A 21432-nucleotide genomic window follows, 5' to 3' on the forward strand; every position below is an offset into this window, starting at 1 on the left:
AGGAAGAGAAGCCCCCAAACTCCCTCTGGATTTAAGGACCCCTCCTATATAAATGAATAATGGGGGTTTCCAAGCGCCCTACCTTACCAGGGAGGGCTCTTCATCATAACGGGGAGGCTGGAATAGGAATTCAGGTAGCAGGCGTCCTGGGGGTGGGAGCTCTCTGCTCCTGCTCTCCCCCTCCCCATCCACATCCCATTAGTGGAGCCAGGTGCTGGCTCCCAAATGCACAGAAAGGCTGGGTGCCAATTAAGAGTCATCTCTTGCAGTTCTGCAGGGTCTCTGGACACTTGCAAACACTAACGAAGCCTCAGAGCTCTTGCTTACATTTAAATGGGGATGACAAGGGTGAAGTCAGTGGCTCTTGGAAACTGTGAGTCAGCAGCGTTGGAGCTGGGAATAGAACGGAGGAGTCCTGAGGCCCAGGCCTCCCTCCGCGTGCCAAGGAGCCCTCCTCGCTCCTGTACTACTACAGATGGCTCAGTCGGGAGTGTGTGATGCGAGACGACGCTTTGCTTTGCTTGCATTTTCCTCTGTCCTCTCTGATGCTTGTGTGCCAGAGTTAGACCTTGTGCTGTCCTAAGGCGTCCACCGGCAGCTCCAAAGTGTGCAACCATCACTTTGTGCAAGGTGGCACCTTTGCCCCGGTGCTCGGTAGCATGTCCTAATGTAGGCTGGTGAGCCCTGGCAGTGGATGTGAGTGATGTGTTAGTGCCTCGGGCTGGAGGGGAAGGGGTTGGCAATAGGGAAGCGATCTTGCGTGTGGAAATGGATGTGGACAGTCAGAGTCTCCAGCTGACCAGGTGCAGGAAAAGGGGGGAAATGTGGGGGTGCAGCACAGCAGCCGGAGTGGGCCCGTGGTTCTCCAGGTAATAGAGGCCACGTGGTGTCGGTACCTGCGGTGGGTCAGGGTAACTGCTTTGTCCGATGATTGCACTAGCTCCCATGGGTGATGTTCTCCGGGCCTAGGACAGGATCGTGGTTCTCCATGACCAAAGTGACCACCTCCCTGTCCCCTTCATATGGGAAAGAAAGAACCTTCCAGACCTCCATATGGCAGCAGCATAGGATGTCATCAGGGACCGGAGACATGGGAGCATGCAGAGCGGTCCGCGGTGAATGTTGGTGCTTTCTAAGGTCCAAGGAAAGCAGCAGCCTCATGCCTGGTTCTGGCTGGAGGGGCTTTGCCTGCTAACCCCAGCTCCCTCAAGGGTTAAGCTAGCCTTGCTAATAGGGTGCGTGTTGCACGAAGTCCCGAGGTGTGCACGCAGCTTTGCCTTGCTGGAGCGAGCTATCTGCAGTGTCCTTCAGAAGGGCAGCTCTTCTGAGCATGCTCCGCTCCCCATCTGCATGACTTCGTTTCTCAGCATCTGGTGCCTTTGCCCTGTGCCGCACCTGGAACGTGGATGGGATGAGCTCCACGATGCCTCCCCCCTGCAGAGGCAGAGCCACAGGCCTGCTTTGGTAACATGGCCATGTTCGCAGGGGCTGAACTACTCTGCTCGCTGCAGTTTTGCTGCAGACAAACTTTTTTTTTTTTTGCTTCCTATCCTCTGCTGTCTGTACCAGCTGGCTTTGCAGAGTCTGGAGGTGGAAGAAGTCTCCCGAGCGCGTGTTCTTCCAGCCTACGTTCAGGCTAACATCTCATTAACCCCCGCTTCGGAGTGATGCTTGCAGGGCGAGGGAGGACGCATGATTTCACTTTGCGGTGCTTGTTCCTTTTGCGGGCTGTGCGGGCTGTCTGCGGAGCTGTCCACTTGCGTGCTGGAGTCCACAGAGGCTTGAAGCTTTGGGAGTTTTATCCTGCAACAGGTCTGATGTCTAGGACCTCCGCTTAATAACGCCGGAGGATCCCATCTACCCGTCCTTGCTCTTCAGCCCTCTTTGAAAAGGGCGATTGCTGTAAAATATCTGATCATTGCAAAAGCCGTGTGGCTGGGTAGGTGGGTCAGACAATGAGGACTCTTGGATGCTTTTCCTCTATCCCCCACTCTCTCTAGCAGGGTGGACGTGTTGCTTTTGGGCATCAGACTGCCTCTCCCTGCCTCAGTTTCTCTCTCTTGAATGTGGGCTAACCCATCAGAGATGCATGAAGACTGATGTGCGTATGCTGCAGTATAGCAGGACTCGATGTTCAGAGAACCCAGTCCTGGAAGTGGCTGGCTGCAGATGGCAGGGCCTGTTGTTGGACACTTACCCACCACTGATGGTTGCCTTTAGAGATGGCCTAGTGGTCGTAGCAACAGCCTAGGACTTTGGAGGCCTGGCCTCATCTCTGCTTTGCCTGGAGCTGTGGCCTGGGTTATAAATGAGTCTGTCCCATCCAAGGGCTGCTGGGCAGCACTCCCTGCCTGTGCAAACTCTGCTCTCACTAGCCGCTTCCTCATTCTCTGCCTCCCCCCCCCTTCCTGGTTATTTGACTTTCCTGCTCCATTTTATTGGACTTGAAATCACGATAAGCCTCCTGAAGCCTGGCTTCTCCCCTTCGAGGAGTGGCAGGAACTCGCTGGTCCTGATAAACTGGCAGGCAGAAGTTAACAGAGCAGCTCCAACTGCATGGCATTTAAGCATCGTGGTAACGCGGGTAGGGACTAGGGGGGGCCCGCCTAGCACAGCATCCTGTCTTGGCCATCGGCGAGTAGCAGGCAGAGGAAGCCCATAACAGACGTGGCAGGGAAGGAGATATCTTATTTCGTATTAAAGAGAGATTGCAAACTACGGGCGCTAGACAGCCTGCCCTGCCTCCTGCAAGGCAGGGGTTTGGGATGGGAGGGGAGGAAATGCCGGCCCCTCTCTGAGGCTCTTTCCCGCTCCCATCCTAATACTCGGCTTCCCTTTCCTTTCCAGCCCCCTTCCTGCTCAGCATTGCTAATTCCATCCTGTCTCCTAAGCGTGGCTGGATGCTTTCAGGCTTTGCAACTGGCTATAACCTAGGCTGTCACCGCCAGCACCCCGAGCAAGATCAAGAGTCCCGATGCATCTGGTTCAGCTGGCCGTGGCCAGCATATTGTTCTTAGGTGTGTGCGTGGTTGTGGGGGGAAATAAGTGACCCGAACAGCCAGCTACCCAAAGGTCATGAATGGGCTGGGGCAGGGGAGAATGCCCTCAAACTGCCCCCAGGCAAGGCTATAAAATTGGGCTGCCTGTATCTTGGCTGCACTGCTGCAAACGTTAACTCTGGTTGCAAAATCACCCCTCCTATGCTGCGTTTTTCATCAGGAGCTCATTAGCGCACTCGCTGGTTTTGAACGTGACCACAAAGCGTGAGACTGGAGCTTTCAGTCTTAACAGGCTTTTTTCCCCCCCGCTCCTATCACCTTGGACATCCCCTGTCTTAGGCCTGAGACTCATCCTGGAAGAGACCTGGTCCGTGTTTTTCCTCAGGAAAAAAAAAAGAAAGAAAATTTGCATCCCAGTTCTCAGAGTCATTAGAGCCGAGAAATGAAATGCCTTTCTGATTGCACGCTGGCTGGAAACGATCGCTCGTGTAATGCCTGTATTTGTATCTGCGGCTGCTGGATACAGCTGCTTTAGCCTAGTTCTCTGTAAGGAAGACAAAAAGCAAGCCGGTCCGAAGGAAAGCAGATCTGTATCTCTCCAAAGTTATTCTGGTAGTAATAAATATTTTTGCAATATCTCATCTGGAGCTATCCAAGTGCTTTACCAAGGCCCTGATCCTGCGCTGGTAGCGCACAACAGAATTGTCCAGTGAGCTCCCCAGGGACACGGCGCCCTACACACGTCATCAGCGGTAGCATCTGGATCTCAGTCACGAACAGCTTAAAAGGGAACTTTTGCCAGAGCTGAACAGAGCAACTTCTATTTGTCTTTAAGTGACATCCTGGAGCTAAGACCGCTGAGCATGCTGGGCAGCTGCGGATGCTTGCTGACTTGTGCTGGAAAAAAAAAAAGAGAGAGAAAAAAAGGCTGCTTATTTCTACCCTAAGTTAACGATCTCAGTGCAATATCCCAGTGGAAAGAACTTAGTGTTTTCAGTCTGATATGGCTAGTGAAGGGAAACCCAGATGGTGGGTTTTCAGTTTAAAAAAAAAAAATTAAATCTCTGTGTGTCTGGTCTCCATTTGGAAATTATATAGAGACTGCAGTCTGGATACAAAAGCACTTTTTTTTTTTCCTCCAGAGAAGATGCGTCCTCAATACAATCCTGAATTGTCAAAAGCTTCTTAAATTTTAGGTGCTGTAATATTCTCCTTGCCTTTAAAAGCTGACGGTGCATTTAATTCCCCGGAAGCTGAGGTGGAGAAGGCTATTTAGGAAAGCCAGTTCTGGCTTCTCCTAAGCCTGGTCCTGTTGCGTGCGGGTAATAGTTTCTCTGCCTCCGTCTTCCATAGTCAGCTGCTTTGTCTGCGCATGCAGGATGCCTGACGTGGACAGGGGCAGTGTTTTCATAGAAACTTTTAATGTCTGGATTTCCTTTCCTTGTTTGGCTGATTTCTCGGCATCCTTGTTGACTTAAGCTTTCTTGCATTTAATAGTTTTTATGGCATTCACTGTGGCTGCTTGCAAACGTCTCCGGCCCCGGGGACTTCTCCGCAGCGTTCCAGCAGCAGCCGAAATTAGGCTGGAGCATTTCTGTGCGAGCTGGCTCTCTCTGTTCCTGCTCCTAGCTCATTAGCACAGGAAGGCTGTTTATTCTTCCCCGTGCATCCAGCACGAGTCGCGTGGTAACTCCTGCTTTACATGCGCATCTTCCCCGGCTGGGGCTTTTTGTAAGGGACCTTCCAGAGCATCAGCCTTGTGCCTTTTGCTGCAGGTGATAATGAAGCACTGCTTGGGACAAGAGGCGTTGGCATTGAACAGGTAGCAGCAATGGGCTCCTGTGTCACTTGTGTCCATGCAGAAGAGGCTGGTAGATTGGCAGGGCTTTGGGGCTTGGACTGTTTTGTTGTCCTGGATCTGCACAGTGCTTAGCATGAAGGGGCTTCAGCCCCCGCCTGCAGTGAGTAAAGATGCTACTGCAATCTGAATACTTTCCCTGGACCACATATGCCCAACATGCTCTTCAAGCCACCGTGCCGTGTTTTTTCATCCTGTTCCCCGAGGATCAGAGTGAACCTGGACTCGGTTTTAAAGCAGCAGTTAAAATAAGGGCAGCCCTGAGCTTCTGGCATGAGGCATGTCCAGAGCCAAGTGTTCACCTAGGCCCTTCTCTCCCACTGGAAACCAAGGCAGCCAAGGCTGGTGCAGCCCAGGTCTGGAATGTGGCAGGTGTTTGAAGAGCAATGTGACAACCACCCCTGGCAGGAAGGGAAGGGCACAAGGTACACGAAGACCCCAGGCCAATCCTCTCTGGGTTAAGCTATGGAAGAGATGGAAAAATAGCTGTGGTTGATGCCCCTGCCCTGTATGTTCCCAAGAGGAGCTGCTGTGAGCAGAGCAGACGCTGCATCCAGAGCCTGATCCTCTGCCCAAAGGGGCTTGTGGATGAACCAGCCGGGGCTAGTGCCTTCCTCTCAGCAAGGGATGGATGCATTGCGCTCCCCTCTGACATACAGCACACACCGAGAGCCAGCAGGGCTGGGAGCTCCCAGCAAGGGAGCATTCCCTTGGTAATAGGATGGCATGATATGGAGGGGATGCTGGGGAGCTCTGGTGTCCTGAGCCAGCTCCATCGTGGCACGTTGGACCAGCTTACATAGCTCCCCAGCTATCGGGTAGCAACCTTCATCTTCCACATTCCTTTGAAATCAGCTCTCAACCTTCACCGAGTCCCTCTCAGAGGCGAAGCAGTGTGGGGGATCTTATCCCCACTTTATGGATGGGAAAGCTGAGGCATGGAGGCAAAATGACTTCCTCGTGATCCCACGGGCAGTCCGCGTCGGGGCTGAGATTAGATGGCAGGTGCTGTTTGTTCTCAGAGCTTGGTAATACGTCCCCGCATTGTATTGCTGCACTGCAGGGACCGCTCCCACCCACTCGCCTCTCTGTGCAACCTTCTGCATCTGCTCGTTCCCGTTCCATACCCCTGGAGCCACAGCAAGATGGGCCGAGGCTCCTTGCTCCCCGTGGCTGCCTGGCTGGCATGGGTAATCGTGATGATGGCATCGCAGCAGTAGACAGATAGAAGTAAACTTTCAAATGCTCTAAAAATACTGGAGAGAGGGGAGGGGAGAGATGTGCAGAGATTCAGTAGGATCAGAGGCATAATGAAGACATAGCCCCTGTGAGTTTATTTTTAGGGCCTCACAAAAAGCCTGTAAATGTTTCATTTGCATTTGCTCATGAATGTTCCTGTTTATCAGAGTCCTCGGGGACCGAGCAGGAGGTGCTGCACGGCTGGCGCTGGGTTTTATCCGTGCTTGGATGTATTTAGCCAGCGTCGACTGAGGGGCTGTGCAGCGAGTGGGCCTGCAGCTCAGACGTGCTGCCGTGGGTGGCTCAGGTAGAGCCGAGAGATGCTGCCGGGGTCCTGCACCGAGCGCTATCAGCGTCTGGGGCCTGGGCACCGTAATGGGAGCAGGGCCTGTGTCCCAGCACCCCGCGCTTAGTGTGGTGGGCAGGACCCGGGGTTGCTGGCCTCTGTCCTAAAGCCACAGGGCCAGTTGTGCGACCAGAAGCACGCTAGCCCTGCCCCAGCAGGAGCTCACCCCCTCCTCCGGCTGCAGGTTGAAGCCGGGTCAGTTCTCACAGCCCCGGCGCTGCAATCTGTTCCAGCTCAGCGTGTCTGCTGGAGGAGCCGGATCCGTTCCCACGCAGCTCCTTCCAGTGCCCCCAGCGGATGCTGAGAGGGAGGGGGAGTCCTTCAGCCTCCTCCTTCCTCCTAGGCCGCCACTGGCAGCGGCGGAGCAGGTGTGCGGAGGTGAACCGCAGCCGCCTGGAAGCCGTTCTGGCAAAGGTGCTCCTTGAGGGGTGGTGCCGGCGGAGACCACATTGGACATGGGGCACAGAAACTCTGACCTTTCAGGTCTCTGGATAATGGGGCTGGAGGAACCTGAGGACATGACAGGATCTGGGCATACGCTGGGACCATGTGGTCTCTTGGCAGAAGCCGAGTAGCCTGAGCTCTCCACCTGGCAGAAAGCTTGCTCCCAGCCCTGGCTGGCCCCGGGGCAGGATGGGCAGCGTGCAAAGTCACTGCGCTCTCCTCCGTACCTAACAACCCTGCATGCAAGCTCACCTGCCTTGAAGTCGGTGCCTAGCCCATATGACTGCCCCTCTGCTGGGCTGTCTCTGCCCCCACTCCCACCAGTGTCCCTGGTGCTCGCCGGTGGGCAGGCTGGGAAGGAGCCCTCCCCTGGGAAGAGCAGCTGAACGGCTCTGGGATATGAGAAAGGAAAGACGTTTGGCTAGGATGGTTTAGCTGGGGCTGGTCCTGCCTCGAGCAGGGGTTGAACTCAAGGGCCTTTCCAGCCTGCCTTTTCTGCTTCTGTGATTGCAGCAGCAGCCAGGAGCGCCCGGCTGGGAGCTCTGGTGCGCACGGCGCTGTACATACTTGGAGCAAAAAGTCCATTCGCTTCCAAGGCTCCACAGAGACTGAACATTTAGACACCTTCCCTCGGTAGGAAGGTTTTCTTTCTTTGCCACATTGCTGGGAACAGATGGTGCCTCCGCAAGCTCGGAAGGGAGTTGAGAACAAAGTGGCCAAGATGCAACGCAGCTCTGCGATCTCTCATTTAAAACCAGCTCCTGTGCCAGGCAACGGGAGGGCAGCAAAGCTGCCTCACTGTGACAAAAAGAGAAGTCCTGGGTATTATCCAGGGAATTACAGATTTGAAATCCTTCTGTCGGCATCGGGGGAAAGTGGCTGACATGATAGCATGGTAAAATGTCTTTTAACTGGAGTGCCAGTCTAATCTGGTCCCCAGACTGCCGCAGCGCTGGAGGGAATGGGGGGGTGGTGGGGGTGGCTGGAGAAGGTGGGTGTTGGGGACACAGACCCACTTCTTTGTCCCAGCCCCTCCGGTCCAGCACAGGAGGGACTAATACAGGTCCTCCCTGTTTGAATACAGGTTCAGCTGCTTTGCCCCTGCCAGAGGGGATGCAGGGGATGGCTGCTTTTTTTGCTGTGCTTCCTAGTGCCAAGGGCTGCTGTAAGCGTGAGCGCTAGAGGTGCTGGGAGGCTGGCATCCGGGGAGATTAATAAGCAGGTGTTGCTAGCACTTGGCCTAGTTCCTTTTGTCCCTGTGTGGCGTGGGCGGAGAGAAAGACGGGTGCACATGCGGGTGCAAGTTCAATCGCTCTCATTAGCCGAGTGGCTGCGGCCAGCCGCTGGGTCTGTTCTTGCACTGGACTGGGGTTTCATCCCATGCCGGGGAGGCCTTGTCTTGCTGTGGCTGCAGAGTAGCTCCTGCCTGGAGAAATTCCCAGCTTCTACTATTTCCTGACCTGGGAACAAGCATGGAGGACCTGGCTGTGCCAGTGCTCCTGCTGGGACTCAAAGCCGGAGGGTCCTGGTTAGAGGGTCTTGGCCCTTTGCTCAGGGTCAGATGCTGCACTGGGGGGGGCAGGAAGGAATTTCCCCCCACGGTCAGACTAATACAGACTGTGGAGGGTTTGCCTTCCTCTGCAGCAGAGGCATGGCCGGGGATCTCTTGAGCGTAGCGCGCCAGTTCACGGCACCTGGGATCTCTTGAGCGTATATTAAAGACCTTTTACCAAAGCAGGACATTGGCTGCTCTGTTCCCCTGCTCGACCGGTGGCAGGTTCTGGTGTTACGTCTTGTGTTGTGTCAGGGGTGGCAGTAGTTTTACGAAGAGGTTAGATGACGGATATGTATGGGGTTGGCTTGGATAGGGCTGATCCTGCCTCAGGCTGGGGGTTGGATTAGATGACCTCTGGAGGTCCCTTCCAGCCATGTTTCTCTGTGCTTTGTGCCGGGTCATGTTAGTCCCGTTGCTCGTTTTACGGCAAGGGGAAACTGAGGCACAGAGAAGGTTTGGGGAGGTTCGCCCAGAGAGACAGCAGCAGTGCCAGGGATGGCCCCCAGCTCCCCGAATCCCAGCCCAGTGCCTTCGCTGCGAGATGATCTTTCCTTAACGTACCAAACGCACATCTTGCAGCTGGTGGTTGCTGACAGCCCAGGGAGAGGAAGGGCTGCCTGCTGTGACATGGATGCCATGTTCTCTTCTCCCCAGGTTTCCACGTCATTCCCTCCGTGTCCAACATTGTGCCGGAAAGCTGCCTGCTCATTGTGGTGGGCCTCCTGGTCGGGGGGCTCATCAAAGGCGTGGGGGAGAGCCCCCCCATCCTGAACTCCGAAATCTTCTTCCTCTTTCTCCTCCCACCCATCATCTTGGATGCCGGCTACTTCCTGCCCCTGCGCCAGTTCACGGAGAACCTGGGCACCATCCTCATCTTCGCTGTGGTGGGGACGCTGTGGAACGCCTTCTTCCTCGGCGGGCTGATGTACGCGGTGTGCCAAATCGGCGGCACCGGCCTCAATCACATCGGCCTCCTGGCCAACCTGCTCTTCGGCAGCATCATCTCGGCCGTGGACCCCGTCGCGGTGCTCGCCGTCTTTGAGGAGATCCACATCAACGAGCTCCTGCACATCCTGGTGTTTGGGGAATCCCTGCTCAATGATGCTGTCACCGTTGTAAGTAAAGCTCTCGCGCGTGGGCAAGGTCCTGAGACTGAGGGAGCCCTGATGGTGCCGGGCTGGTGGGAGCAAGCTGGGAGGCTGTAGAGTCTCCGTTGCAATGTGGGGTGGATCCTCGGCTGACCCTGACTCTCCTTTCCAGCCCTGGAGCTGAAGCGTTGTATTAGCCTAAGCCCCATGGACTTGAGTTGATCTAGCCTCGTCCAGGGCTTCATAGGTCTTTTTGCTAAGGGTTGGGAGAGAAAGCCCTCTCTTCTTCGTCACGCAGAGGGGGAAGCACTTAGGCAAAGAGCCTCTGTCCACAGCCGCTAAACTCAGGTCTCCACTGGCAGGGCACGGCTGCAGTCAGGGATGAGATGTGAGGTGCCAACAGCAGTAATACTCATGCAGTGTTCACTCCCTTGGAGCACTGATGCCCTCCAGGTGAGGCGAGCGTGCAGGGCAAGACAGCTTACTGTGGTCGGTAAGAGCCCTGCCCTGCAAGGAGGGACCTCGCTGATCTCCCTCCACTGTTGCAGCCGGATAGGAGGGAGCGGATCCCAACAGGAAGCAGAGCCTCGCTGAGATATGTGCCGTCACTTGGCCCCAAAGCAGCAGGCTCCGCTCCGCCTCCCAGCACTTTTCCCCGTAGGAGCACTCTCCGGCTGGAGTCCAGCCCTCTGGAGCTCTGTGTTTCTTTGCATGCCGTTCCTCCCGTCCCCTGGGTCTTGGCAGGGCCTGGCACATGCCACCCGGGACAGGGGTCTCTCCTTTCTCTCCCTTTCTATTGCTGAGATCTCTGCTATCGGGGTACACCAGCTCTTTATATCAATTTAAACATTAGAGCAGACATATATGCTGGAGAGCACCCCTGAGTCGTCGTCGTCCCCCCGCCCCGCCAGCAGGCTGGGGGATTTCTTGTATCATCTGTATAGAAATGCTGAGCTGTCGGATGGAGGGCAGAACTGCCAGCCCTCCCACAAGGACATGGGAAGGAAATGGGAGCAATTACTTTGCTTGGTGCTGCTGCCTGGATCCGGCAACCCACAGCCCAGCACCAACCCTCCAGGGCAGAGCTCGCCAGGGGCTTGGATGATGTGCCCAGCTGGTGCAGGGTTCATTTCTGAACTGAGTTCAGTGCTCCTGGGTGCCCTGTGTCTGGCTTGGAGCAGCAGTAGTGATTCCTGGTATACAGGGCTTGCTAGCAAGCATGTTGGCAGCGGCAGGGGGCTGAGCACTGATTCTTCTGGGAAGGGTGCGGAGAAATTTGTTTGATCAAATACAGACCAAAGGGAGTGTGTAGGTTTGGGAATGCCCGGAAGTTTGCAGGCCTTGCCTAGGACTTGGTATTGGTCTTGGAGGCATGACAATCCCATCCCCAAGTCCAGATATAATAATGGACTGATACAGGCACCTGCAGGAGAAGGCAGGCAGCTGACCCAGGGTCCCTGCAAGTCTCTCCAAACAGGTCCCTCCTGCTGTCACTAGATCCCAGGGCCAGGAGATCTTGGCTGCAGGGATCTCTCAGGTCCACTGTCCTCAAGCATCCCATAGCCATGTAGACACATCCCGTGGGTCTCCCCCTCCCGGGACCAAAGCCGTGCTGCTGCAGTGCTGCACGGGGCAGTCCCACGTAGAGCTGCTAAGAATACACTGCACAGCTGTAGCGAGACCCAGCGACCTGTTGGCTCTCTATGCAGTAGAAAGCCTGGCAAGCACTGCCCATGCAACATGTTCCTCTCGGAGACGGATGACATGCTGAGGAAGACGACGGGCCCTCCACTTATCTGGAGGAAGTGTCGTGTTGCCAAGCTGTGGTTTGGGCTTGAGGCACTCAGTCAGCCCATGAAGATGCTGCGAGCACCGCTTCACACAGGGCTTGTGAGAGCCTGAGCAAGAGAGCTCTGTGTCAGAAGGAAATCCCCCCACCACATCCTCTCTGGGAGGCCGCTGCGATGAGCTGGCATGAGGCCTCGTACCAGAGCCTGGATTGTCATATTCAGCCTCCAGCTTCATCCCTGCGTTATGCCATGCCCTAGGGGCGCCTGTGACCGCTCTGACGGTCTGCCTACACCTGGACATGTGCTGCATGTACATGTCCAGCCCTTCCCTGGGTCCTGGGGCCCAGTGGGTTTCTCTTGGAGCATGTGCAGGGTGGGAGCATGGCTCACTCACCCCATCTCTGCGAGGCAGGTGGGCCCTCCGCAGGGACTCATTCTGCTGCTCCCATTACTTGGCTTATTGCACCATCCACCAGTTCTGACCAGGGCCCGAGTTCAGGTCATGCTGAGGCTGTGTCCTGGCTCAGGGTGCTGCAGTAGCTGAGCCCCTCATAGAAAAGGAGACTGGAGTTTAATGTGATACTTGGGGTAACAGATTCTTCCACCAGGCGAGACGCGGGGAACATGGCCATGGAGAGCTCCTGGCAGGGCAGAAATAGCACAGCCCTGCGGAGACAAGCAGCAGCTTCCCACGCCCTGGCATGTGGCTCTGCCTGTGGGGTTTCTGCAGGATGTTGGCTCCTTTCTAGTCCTTCTCTACAGCCTTTAAACCCCAGTTTTCTTGTTACTTATGGCTTCCCCGAGTATTACCAAATGTCCTGTCAGCTGTTTGCACCCCACAAAGAGCAGCCAGGACCTGGTGGGGAAGTGAAAAGTGACATGTGCTCTACTCTGCCCTGGACTCCCCACCCTGCCAGCCTGCGGGAGTACCTGGCTGCCTGCTCGCAGGTCGGTAAGATCCCAAACATGGATGAAACCAGGCCCGTGGCTCCGCTGTGGCTCGCGAGAGCTGCCTCTTGTGAAGATGCTTTAGCCAAGTGTTGGGATCCTGCACCTGGGGTCTCAGCCACCATTTGAAAACGTCCCTTGGCACCTGGCTGGCTGGCTGGTGCTCCGGCTGGAAGCAGCCACCACCATGCTGCAGTTCCAGCTGTGGAGCTGCCTTTTTAGCTATGAGATGGCATCTGGTCTCAGGTCAGCTGTGCGACCCAGGGCTGCTCCCAGTTCTCCAGTCCATGTGTACCTCCAGCTGGCATTTGGCAAGTCCCCCCAGCATTCCTCTGTCTTGTCTACCTAGACTGTAAGCTCCTGGGATCAGAGGCCATGCCTCGCTGGGCCTGTACAGCCCCAAGCACAGGGAAGCCCTGGCCAGAATCACATCTAGATTTCCAGCTGTGCATGGTGCCCCCTGCTCACAGGGTGCTAAGGTCAAGCAGAGCACCAGCAAACCAGATGGGAGTGTGCCCCCAAGGGCTGGCCCCTTGCCCCTCCCCAGCTCTGTGTCCTGAAGTCTGATGTCTTGCCCTACAGAGCAGCTGCTAACATTTTTGCATGAGTTTTGATTAAGCAAATGCTCTAGGGCTGCAACCCCCACAGGGGGTGCACCCTTTGGCAGGGAACCTGGGGGCATGGGTATGGCCTGTGGCATGTTGGATACAAAGGCTCAGGTCCTTTGATGTGGGTCTTACGAAGGCTTCTCAGGCAAGATCCTGCTTTCCTCATGTGGTATGGGAGTGCAGCTGCCTCACTGAAGTGACCCCCCATCCCATCCTCTCCTCGCCCCTCTAGGTGCTCTACCACCTCTTTGAGGAGTTTGCTAACATCAAACAAGTGACCATCATCCACATCCTCCTGGGCTTCATCAGCTTCTTCGTGGTGTCCCTGGGCGGTGTCTTCATCGGCATCATCTACGGGATCGTTGCAGCCTTCACCTCCCGCTTCACCTCCCATATCCGTGTCATCGAGCCCCTCTTCGTCTTCCTCTACAGCTACATGGCTTACCTGTCGGCTGAGCTCTTCCACCTCTCCGGCATCATGGCGTGAGTAGCACCCAGTACCAACCCCTGGCATGGGCATGCTGCCCTGGCTTGGTTAGGGCATGAAGCTGTGCTAGGGCCACATCCAAGATGGGGCTGACCTGCTATCCAGCTACGCCAGTTTGTAGCCTCTGACTTCAGAGAGAGATGCAAGAAACCTTGCTGTCGGCCACAGTGGTGCCTGCTGGCACGTCCCCTGCTGGCCACTCACGTGATTGCTGTCAGGGAGCCTTGCTGCTGAATCCCTTGCGCTGTTTTTAAGCATCTGGAGTCTAAGCCAGAATCTAAGCACTGTCCCAGGCCCAGGCCAGGGGTCTCTCGGCACATACCCAGGTTGTAGCCCACCTGCCTGGTTCCTCAACCTGGGAGCTGGACCCCTCCAGCTACCTGTCTGTCCCCAGCATCCTGTCCTGACTCTTTGAGCTTAGACATGCCCTTTCCTAGAACCTGGCCAGAGGCTGGAGCCTCCTGGTACAAAGTGTAACCCTTCAGGAGGTGCCTGACAGCTGTAAGCAAATAAACAGGTGGGCACGAGGGGTTTGGCCTGGAGTTTCTAGGTGCACAAGAGGTGGTCTACCTAGAAGCACTGCCCTGCTAGCCCACCCTGCTCTCTGGAGCCCTGATGGGATTTTCCCTGCTGCAGGGACTGAAGATGGCTGAGAGCAAACTCCGTGCTCAGCTCTGCTCCTCTCTTAGGGGACTCCCATGCCAGTCCGCTAGTGGAGGCACCACGCCCAAGGCATGCTCAGAGCTGCTGTCTGTGTCAGTGCCCCCAGGCATGGGAGGATGCAGCCCCCATCATTCCTTGCAGTAGCTCCCGTGTGTCTGCTCTTATCCTGTAGGGAGCATGAGGGAGTGCATCCCTTTGAGTATAGGGTGAGAACCCCACAGGTGCTGCAGGAGAAGCATGCACATCTTGGCACTGACTGCAGAGGCGCATGCGCTCTAAGCGATCTCGTGGCACATTGCTGATGCAGGCATATGCTAAAGTCCACAGCCGGGGCTGTGTACTAGCCTCCCTGGGGAATTGTGGTCGTCGTGGAGAGGAAGAGCGAGGGGGACAGCAAACTCCAGGCAATAAAAACAGAGGCTGCAGTTGGAGCTACACAGAGCTTCGCACCTCAGACAGAATCCGCGTGTGGTACCGAGGGATTCCCCGACCTGGTGCTCCAGAGAACACGTTGCCTCCTGCCCATGACAGCTAGACGGGGGCCCTGGAGCTGGTGGCCAAGTTAAAATGGTTCTCCCTCCCTGAATCTTGCTGCAGGATTTCCACTCCCTGGTGCCTTGCCTCTTCTTTACCAGGTTTAATGCAGGGAGCTGTGATAAAGCTCTGAGGTACAGCTGGAGCTGGGGAAGCTCCAGGACAGGGGGCTAGTGTTTTCCAGTCCTGCCAGGTGCCAGTTTCCCTGGCTGCCCCCGAGAGCTGTTCCTTGCCTTCCCCTGCAGGCTCATCGCTGCCGGCGTGGTCATGCGCCCGTATGTGGAGGCCAATATCTCCCACAAGTCCCATACCACCATCAAGTACTTCCTGAAGATGTGGAGCAGCGTCAGCGAGACGCTTATCTTCATCTTCCTCGGCGTTTCCACTGTGGCGGGCAAGCACTACTGGAACTGGACCTTTGTCATCAGCACCCTGCTCTTCTGCCTCATTGCCAGGGTGTTAGGTGAGGGGCTGGGGCCTTGGTTGAACAAGGGGCTGGGAGCAGCCCTGGTCTGGGCTTCTGGATGGTCTGAGATGCATTCACACCCAGAAGGCCTGGGTCCAGCCTGCCTGGGGTCATGGACCTGAGTGGGTTTGGGAGCTCTGAGTGCAGTGCTGGTTTTACAGACAGCATGGGGCAGGGGACAGGTCTCTCCAGTCCAGCCCCAGAACACAGAGACTTTTTGCAGCTCCCTTGGATCTGGGGCCTGGCTGGGAGAAACAGCTCAGCTTGAGAGTGTGCGGCCAGTGTCTCCTCGACAGGCTAGGGAGAACTGACCCATGCTTTTGGGGCCTGTATTCTTGGGACCCCCCTGGCTGGCTTCTCAGGAGCCTGCGTGGAGCCTCTGTTAGGGACAGCGTCCAGTGCTAGACCAACAAGAAGTTTCCCTGTAGGCTCTGCTCTGTGATCGGTCCTCTGTGTTGTGTCAGAGGCCTGGGGCTGGGGTCGTGGAGGTGAGAGGGGGCTGTAAGTTGTATGGGGAGGCAGAATTCAGTGGTGGGCAGGAGATAGAGGAGCCCACGGCGCCCAGCGTTAACCATCTGCTTTGCCCCTGGAAGTCTCTTCATTCTACTCCTCCATGGGGGCAGTCCCTGTGGAAAGAGCCAGTGCTGCTGGGGCTGATGGAGGAGCGTGGCTGGGTGTCTAGAAGGAGCTGCCCTCATCCCTGGGGCCTCAGGGTGCGTCTCACCAAGGCCAGGCCTGTGTAACCTGGAGCCGCCCTGCCCTGTCCCCCCAACCTCTCTGCAGGTGTCTTGGGCCTCACCTGGTTCATTAACAAGTTCCGCATTGTGAAGCTGACCCCCAAGGACCAGTTCATCATCGCCTACGGGGGCCTGAGAGGGGCCATCGCCTTCTCGCTCTGCTACCTCCTGGATTACTCGCACTTCAACATGAGGGACATGTTCCTCACGGCCATCATCACCGTCATCTTCTTCACTGTCTTCGTGCAGGTAGGCAGCACTCCACCGTTCCCCCTGGGCCTGTCGCCAGGTGCCCGGGTGTCAAGGTGAGGGATGTGGGTCTGCTTCCTGCAGCTCCTGACTGCAGCCAACTGAGCGAGAGTTGGGTAGGGGCATGGCCGTTGTTAACAAGCTCGTTTGGGGGGTGGGAGAGCACACGGGGTGTTTGCAAGGCTGGTCCCACGGGGAGTACACTGGTGTGGCAGTCGGAGGACCCTGTCCCAGCTGGCCTGCCCTTGCAAGGGGGAGAGTGACACCTCTCTGGGGTCGCTAGTGACAAAGAGCTCTGAAGCTCTGCTGGCTCTGATCAGGGGAGGTCCACAGCAGCTCCAGCTACCAGCTGGCATTGCTTTAATGTGTCTGGAAAGGAAAGGTCCCCAGATAGGATGAGGGGACAGCCCTTGGACTTTTGTAGCAGAGGGGGCAATGGGCTTTGCACAGTGCTGGGACCCAACTGGACTCTCCTAGGCCATAGGTGTGGCAGGAAAACTAGGGACTCTTCATGACATCCCTGAGGCACCTGTTGTCCTGTATGGGAACGTGGACCAGGCTGGCTGACTCCAGGAGGGCAAGGTTTGCTCCAGCCTCGAGATGAGGCCAGCCCCAGGGGATGCCGGCTCTGCTCTCCTCTCCTGGCCTCTCAGAGGTGAGCAAAGCCTCTGACCGAGGTGTGACCCGGCCCTCTTTTGCAGGGCATGACCATCCGCCCGCTGGTGGACCTGCTGGCCGTGAAGAAGAAGCAGGAGACAAAACGCTCCATCAACGAGGAGATCCACACCCAGGTAACTGCTCCCCACACACGGCACCTCTCCCTCAAGTCGCCCCACCTCAGACCTCTGTCTGCTTCACCTCGCGCTGCAACCAGGCAGGGTCCCAGGACGGGAACGCCTGTGGGTTGGTCTCCAAGGTAAGGGCTGCGGGTGAAGCACTGCCCCAGCCTGGCTCCTCTGTCTGTTCTCCACCTGGCACAGGTCTGTGCTGCCACCCAGAGGCCCCGCCCAGAGCTGCGCCCAGTGTCAGCACACTGTCATCCGGGCCGTGCAGCCCCATGCGAGTTCCACGTTGGGAGTAGTTTGGTGGGGAGAGGGGAAGCGTGTGGCCAAGGCCTGCTAGTGTCAAGCTAAAGAGGCAGTCACATGCTTTGCCTTCTTTCCAGTTTCTGGACCACCTCCTGACTGGGATTGAGGATATCTGTGGTCACTACGGCCATCACCACTGGAAAGACAAGTGAGTACCATTCATTGTTCATGCCGGCAGAGTCTCCACTGTTCTCTGATGGCAAATCTAAGGGAGAAGGGAGGGATTTTAAATGCCACGTCCCATGTGCACATACAACACCTCACAGCTCCCCCTGCCCCATTCATCAGTAAGTACCTACAGAGCCCCGGTGTCAGGGGCAAAGGAGCATTACACAGCTGTAGGGGACTCTGCTGCTCCAGATGTGTGAGGGCGTTTCCCTCTCCACCAGCCAAATGCCTTCCCCTATCCTTACCCCGCTCTGGCTCCAGCTTCTGGCTTCTTGCTCTGTGCTGGAGAATCACCAGGCTCCCCAAGCATGTGAGGAAGGGTTGGTCGAGCCCTGGGAGCTGGGCTGAATGAGATCAGGGTATTATCTGTCCCCGAGCTGAGCCAGGATTCTCTCCCCTCTGCCCCGTGTTCAGGCCCGGAAGGACCCACAGGAGAATGGAGCCATTAGTTGGCTCCTTGCAGCTGTCCTTTGTGCCTGCGAGTGCTGCATTGAGGATCTGGGGGTCGGGGCCTGGGGTCCTTGACACTCGGAGGTGCCAAGAGATCCATCTGCTGGGCCCTTGGCTGTAGGGGAAGCCGAGGGAGCTCATGGGTGGTGCGCTCCTCCTGTGGAACAGGGGCTGTGCGGCCCCCACCTGATGTGTCCCTTGCTCCTCTGACCCCCTGGGAAGGCTGAATCGCTTCAACAAGAAGTACGTGAAGAAGTGCCTGATCGCGGGCGAGCGCTCCAAGGAGCCCCAGCTCATCGCCTTTTACCATAAGATGGAGATGAAGCAGGCCATCGAGCTGGTGGAGAGCGGGGGCATAGGCAAGATCCCCTCAGCAGTCTCTACAGTCTCCATGCAGTGAGTACTGCCCTGCCCAGCACGGCCTGCAGGCAGGGATCTTACAGAGGTGACTCCTGGCACCACGGCCGAAGCCTCTCCCCTCACTACCGTGGTGCCTGGTGCTCAGACTTGCTGCCTCTTCCTCTTGCAGAAACATCCATCCCAAGACCTTGCCTGTGGAGCGTATCCTCCCGGCCCTGTCCAAGGACAAGGAGGAGGAGATCAGGAAGATCCTGCGTAACAACCTGCAGAAAACCAGGCAGAGGGTGAGGACTCTGGCCTCCCCCAGCCCCTGCTCATGGCTCAGGAGGAAGCCTGGGACATGGTTCGCTCCCTGCCCCCTTCCATGTTCCCAGTGCCTCCTGCCTCCATTATTCCCAGCTCTGCTCTTCAGCCTGCCCCAGCCAGTTCGAAGCAGCCCAGTGGGCTGGCAGCTGGGCTAATGGCCGCACTGGCACAGAGACGAGAGCTGGACTGTGCCACGGCTGGAGTGAGGCTCGGAGTCTGTTCCCAGCTGCGCTGTGGGCTCCCTCTGTCTCTTTGGGCTAGTCTCTCGGTCTCTCCAGGTCTCCCATGTCTGCACCATGAGGGGAACAGCCTTCCTTTGCTGCACTGTAAGCTCTGGGGGGCAGGGGCTGCATAGGACAGCGTAGACCTGGTCTGTGTGGAGGCCTCTGGGAGCAGTCGTCCCCCTGCTGAGGAGGATGGCCTCAGTTTGTTCCCTCGGGGGGCTGCTGAGAGGGGCTTTGCTATACAAGCCAGATACAAAGGTGGGCTGCCAGGAAACCCTAAGGGAGCCAGGCATGCACCTGATGACACTTGGGGCTTGTTCTCTGAGCTCAGCCACAAACTCCTGAAGGCCCCTCCTGGCTGTCCCCTGATCATGCAGCTGCGTCCCAGCAGCTGGCACTGTCCCTGCTTGGGCCCGTCTGCCCTGCAGGACAGCACCCTTCACCCTCACCCCCTTCCCTGGAGCTCTGTCTGCGGGACCTGACAGGTTGTGGCTCTGCTTCACCTTCTTACCCTGTCTGCTGTCCTGGGCTCTTCACAGCTGCGATCCTACAACCGGCACACACTGGTGGCCGACCCCTACGAGGAAGCCTGGAACCAGATGTTGCTGCGGAGGCAGAAAGTCCGGCAGCTGGAGAAGAAGGTGCGTGGGGACGGGGAGACATGGACAGGCACTGGCAGCTGGAACAGGGGCTGGTGGGGGCAGCAGGGCACGTTTTGTGCTGAGACTCATGCCCGCTGAAGGGGATTGGACAAGCTGGAGCCAGCAGCAGTGGGTCCTGATGCTCTGGGTGTTCTGGTGCTGCATGACAAGGGAGGCAGGCTCTCTTTTCAGAGGACGGGTAGGTTTGGGATGGCTGCCTGCCACTCCCCAGGGAAGCCCTCAGCAAGCTGCCACCCACAGAAGCCTCTCTGAGGAGTATCCTTGATTCCCCTGACCCCTTCCAGTCGCCTGTGGGACATTGCCCCATCCCCCTGGCCTCAGCACACTGGAGCTCACGCCCCAGCACTGCCTCTTTTCTTCTTCCAGATGAACAATTACCTGACGGTCCCGGCTCACAAGGTCGACTCGCCCACTATGTCCAGGGCTCGCATTGGCTCAGGTACGTACGGGCCAGGTGGCGCGGGAAACGGGCATCTTTTGGGGTATCCTCACCCCTCGGTGGTGGCCTACCGAGGCGCTGCTGGGAGCCGTGGGGTCCCACGTGTGGCCACCAGGGGGCAGCACTTCCACACGACACAGCCAGGTGCTGCTGCCTGCATGCACCAGCCGCCTAGGCTGAGCTGGGCCTGGCTGGGAGGGGGTTGTCTCCTCACCCCCACCCACAGATGCGTAGGGCCAGTTCACAGAGGAGAAGGAAAGGCTGGAAGGGGCCTCGAGCTCATCTAATCCAGCTGGGGATTGAACCTGCAACCTTGGCTCAAGCTCTTGCTGATTTCTCTTGTCCAGCTCCTCAGAAATCCACCCCCCCAGGCTGTAGCGGAGCCTGCTGCTGCAGCTCAGGTTGCCCCCAAGGGGACTTTGGTCCCTAGGGACAGGGACGATGCCAGATCAGTTGTGCCTATGGGCAGACATGTTCCCTGTGAGCGGCCTACGCCTCCGAGGGCCCTCAAGCCCTGCTTCTTACCTTGCCGGTGTTCACAGTGCGCCGGCAACGTCCACTTCTCTCCAGGGCTCCCGAGCCAGCAGGGCAAGTGCAGCTGGGCCTGTGGGGTCATCTGCAAAGGGGTTGGTCTTCTTTTTCTAAGCCTTAAGGATCCATTCGTTGGATTCATAGATGCTAGGGTCAGAAGGGACCTCAACAGATCATCGAGTCCCACCCCCTGCCTGGGCAGGAAAGAGCGCTGGACAACCCTGCCACAGGATCCTTTCAAGGGTGCCGCAGGGCGATGTCAGGTGTGCAGACACCAACACGTGATTCATAAGATCAGCCCAGTCATTTCAAGTAGGAATCCAGAGGGTCACCGACATGTTGCCCTGTCGTGGGCTCGCTGTGCTCTTTGCAACAGAAGAACTGCTCCGCTCTCTTTTCCATAGTCAAACAATGAGTGCCGGTAGAGAGCTGGCATTTTCTAAGGGGGGCCTGGAGTCTGACAAGGGGAGCTTTGAGCCTATAAAGGGTAGAGAAGCACTGGTCGGGGTGTATTGTCTCCTAGAGCTGGGAGGAGAACCCAAGACTCCTGACTGCCCTCTTCCATAATTTCCCTCTGTAGCCACTAGACCCTTCAGGTCACTTCCCCGTCCATCTGTGGGTGGTAACCCCCCCAGCTCCCCAGGGCACTGTGTGAGCAGAGGCCCTGGGCGCAGCTCCATGCTGTGCTGAGGCAGCTGTCTGTGCCTGTCCCTGCAGACCCAATGGCCTACGAGCCCAAGCCGGACTCGGAGAACCTCCCCATCATCACCATTGACCCTGCATCGCCCCAGTCCCCGGAGTCAGTCGACCTGGTGAACGAGGAGATGAAGGGCATGAGCCGCCTGCCGCCATCACCCGAGGAGGATGAGGAGGGCCTTGTGATGCGGGTCAAGGAGCCGTCCTCCCCGGGCACGGACGACGTCTTCACCCCGGGGACCAGTGACAGCCCCAGCAACCAGCGGATGCTGCGGTGCCTGAGCGACCCCGGGCCTCGGCCGGAGCCGGAGGAGGGGGAGCCCTTCATCCCCAAGGGGCAGTAGCAGTGGGCATGCAGCCGGATCCGGCCTGGAGGGGTGCCGTTGCATACGTGTGGATTGTCTCTTTCCCCGGGTTCCCCTGCCCCTGGGTGCTGGGTTTCAGGCTGGGGGGGGCACTGTGGACAAGGAGGAAGAGGAGACCCCCGTGGGAGGGGG

The 21432-nt window shown here is 57.3% G+C and overlaps 1 protein-coding gene across 4 annotated transcripts in view; it reads left to right on the forward strand.

Moving 5' to 3' along the window:
- SLC9A1 (solute carrier family 9 member A1) overlaps positions 1–21426 on the forward strand; it is a 54964-nt gene extending 33538 nt beyond the window's left edge. For all 4 annotated transcript variants that reach the window (XM_006019234.3, XM_014517786.2, XM_014517787.2 and 1 more), the window contains 11 exons: positions 9096–9556; positions 13108–13358; positions 14805–15022; positions 15809–16011; positions 16713–16802; positions 17177–17247; positions 17940–18113; positions 18247–18361; positions 19147–19248; positions 19636–19708; positions 20957–21426. In XM_006019234.3, the coding sequence (XP_006019296.1) occupies positions 9096–9556; positions 13108–13358; positions 14805–15022; positions 15809–16011; positions 16713–16802; positions 17177–17247; positions 17940–18113; positions 18247–18361; positions 19147–19248; positions 19636–19708; positions 20957–21279 (2081 nt within the window). In that variant the 3' untranslated portion in view covers positions 21280–21426. The remainder of the gene's footprint in view (positions 1–9095; positions 9557–13107; positions 13359–14804; positions 15023–15808; positions 16012–16712; positions 16803–17176; positions 17248–17939; positions 18114–18246; positions 18362–19146; positions 19249–19635; positions 19709–20956) is intronic.
- Positions 21427–21432: the final 6 nt, after the last annotated feature.

This window comes from Alligator sinensis, unplaced genomic scaffold (assembly GCF_000455745.1).
Source record: "Alligator sinensis unplaced genomic scaffold, ASM45574v1 scaffold337_1, whole genome shotgun sequence".
In the NCBI taxonomy this organism is placed as follows: domain Eukaryota; kingdom Metazoa; phylum Chordata; order Crocodylia; family Alligatoridae; genus Alligator; species Alligator sinensis.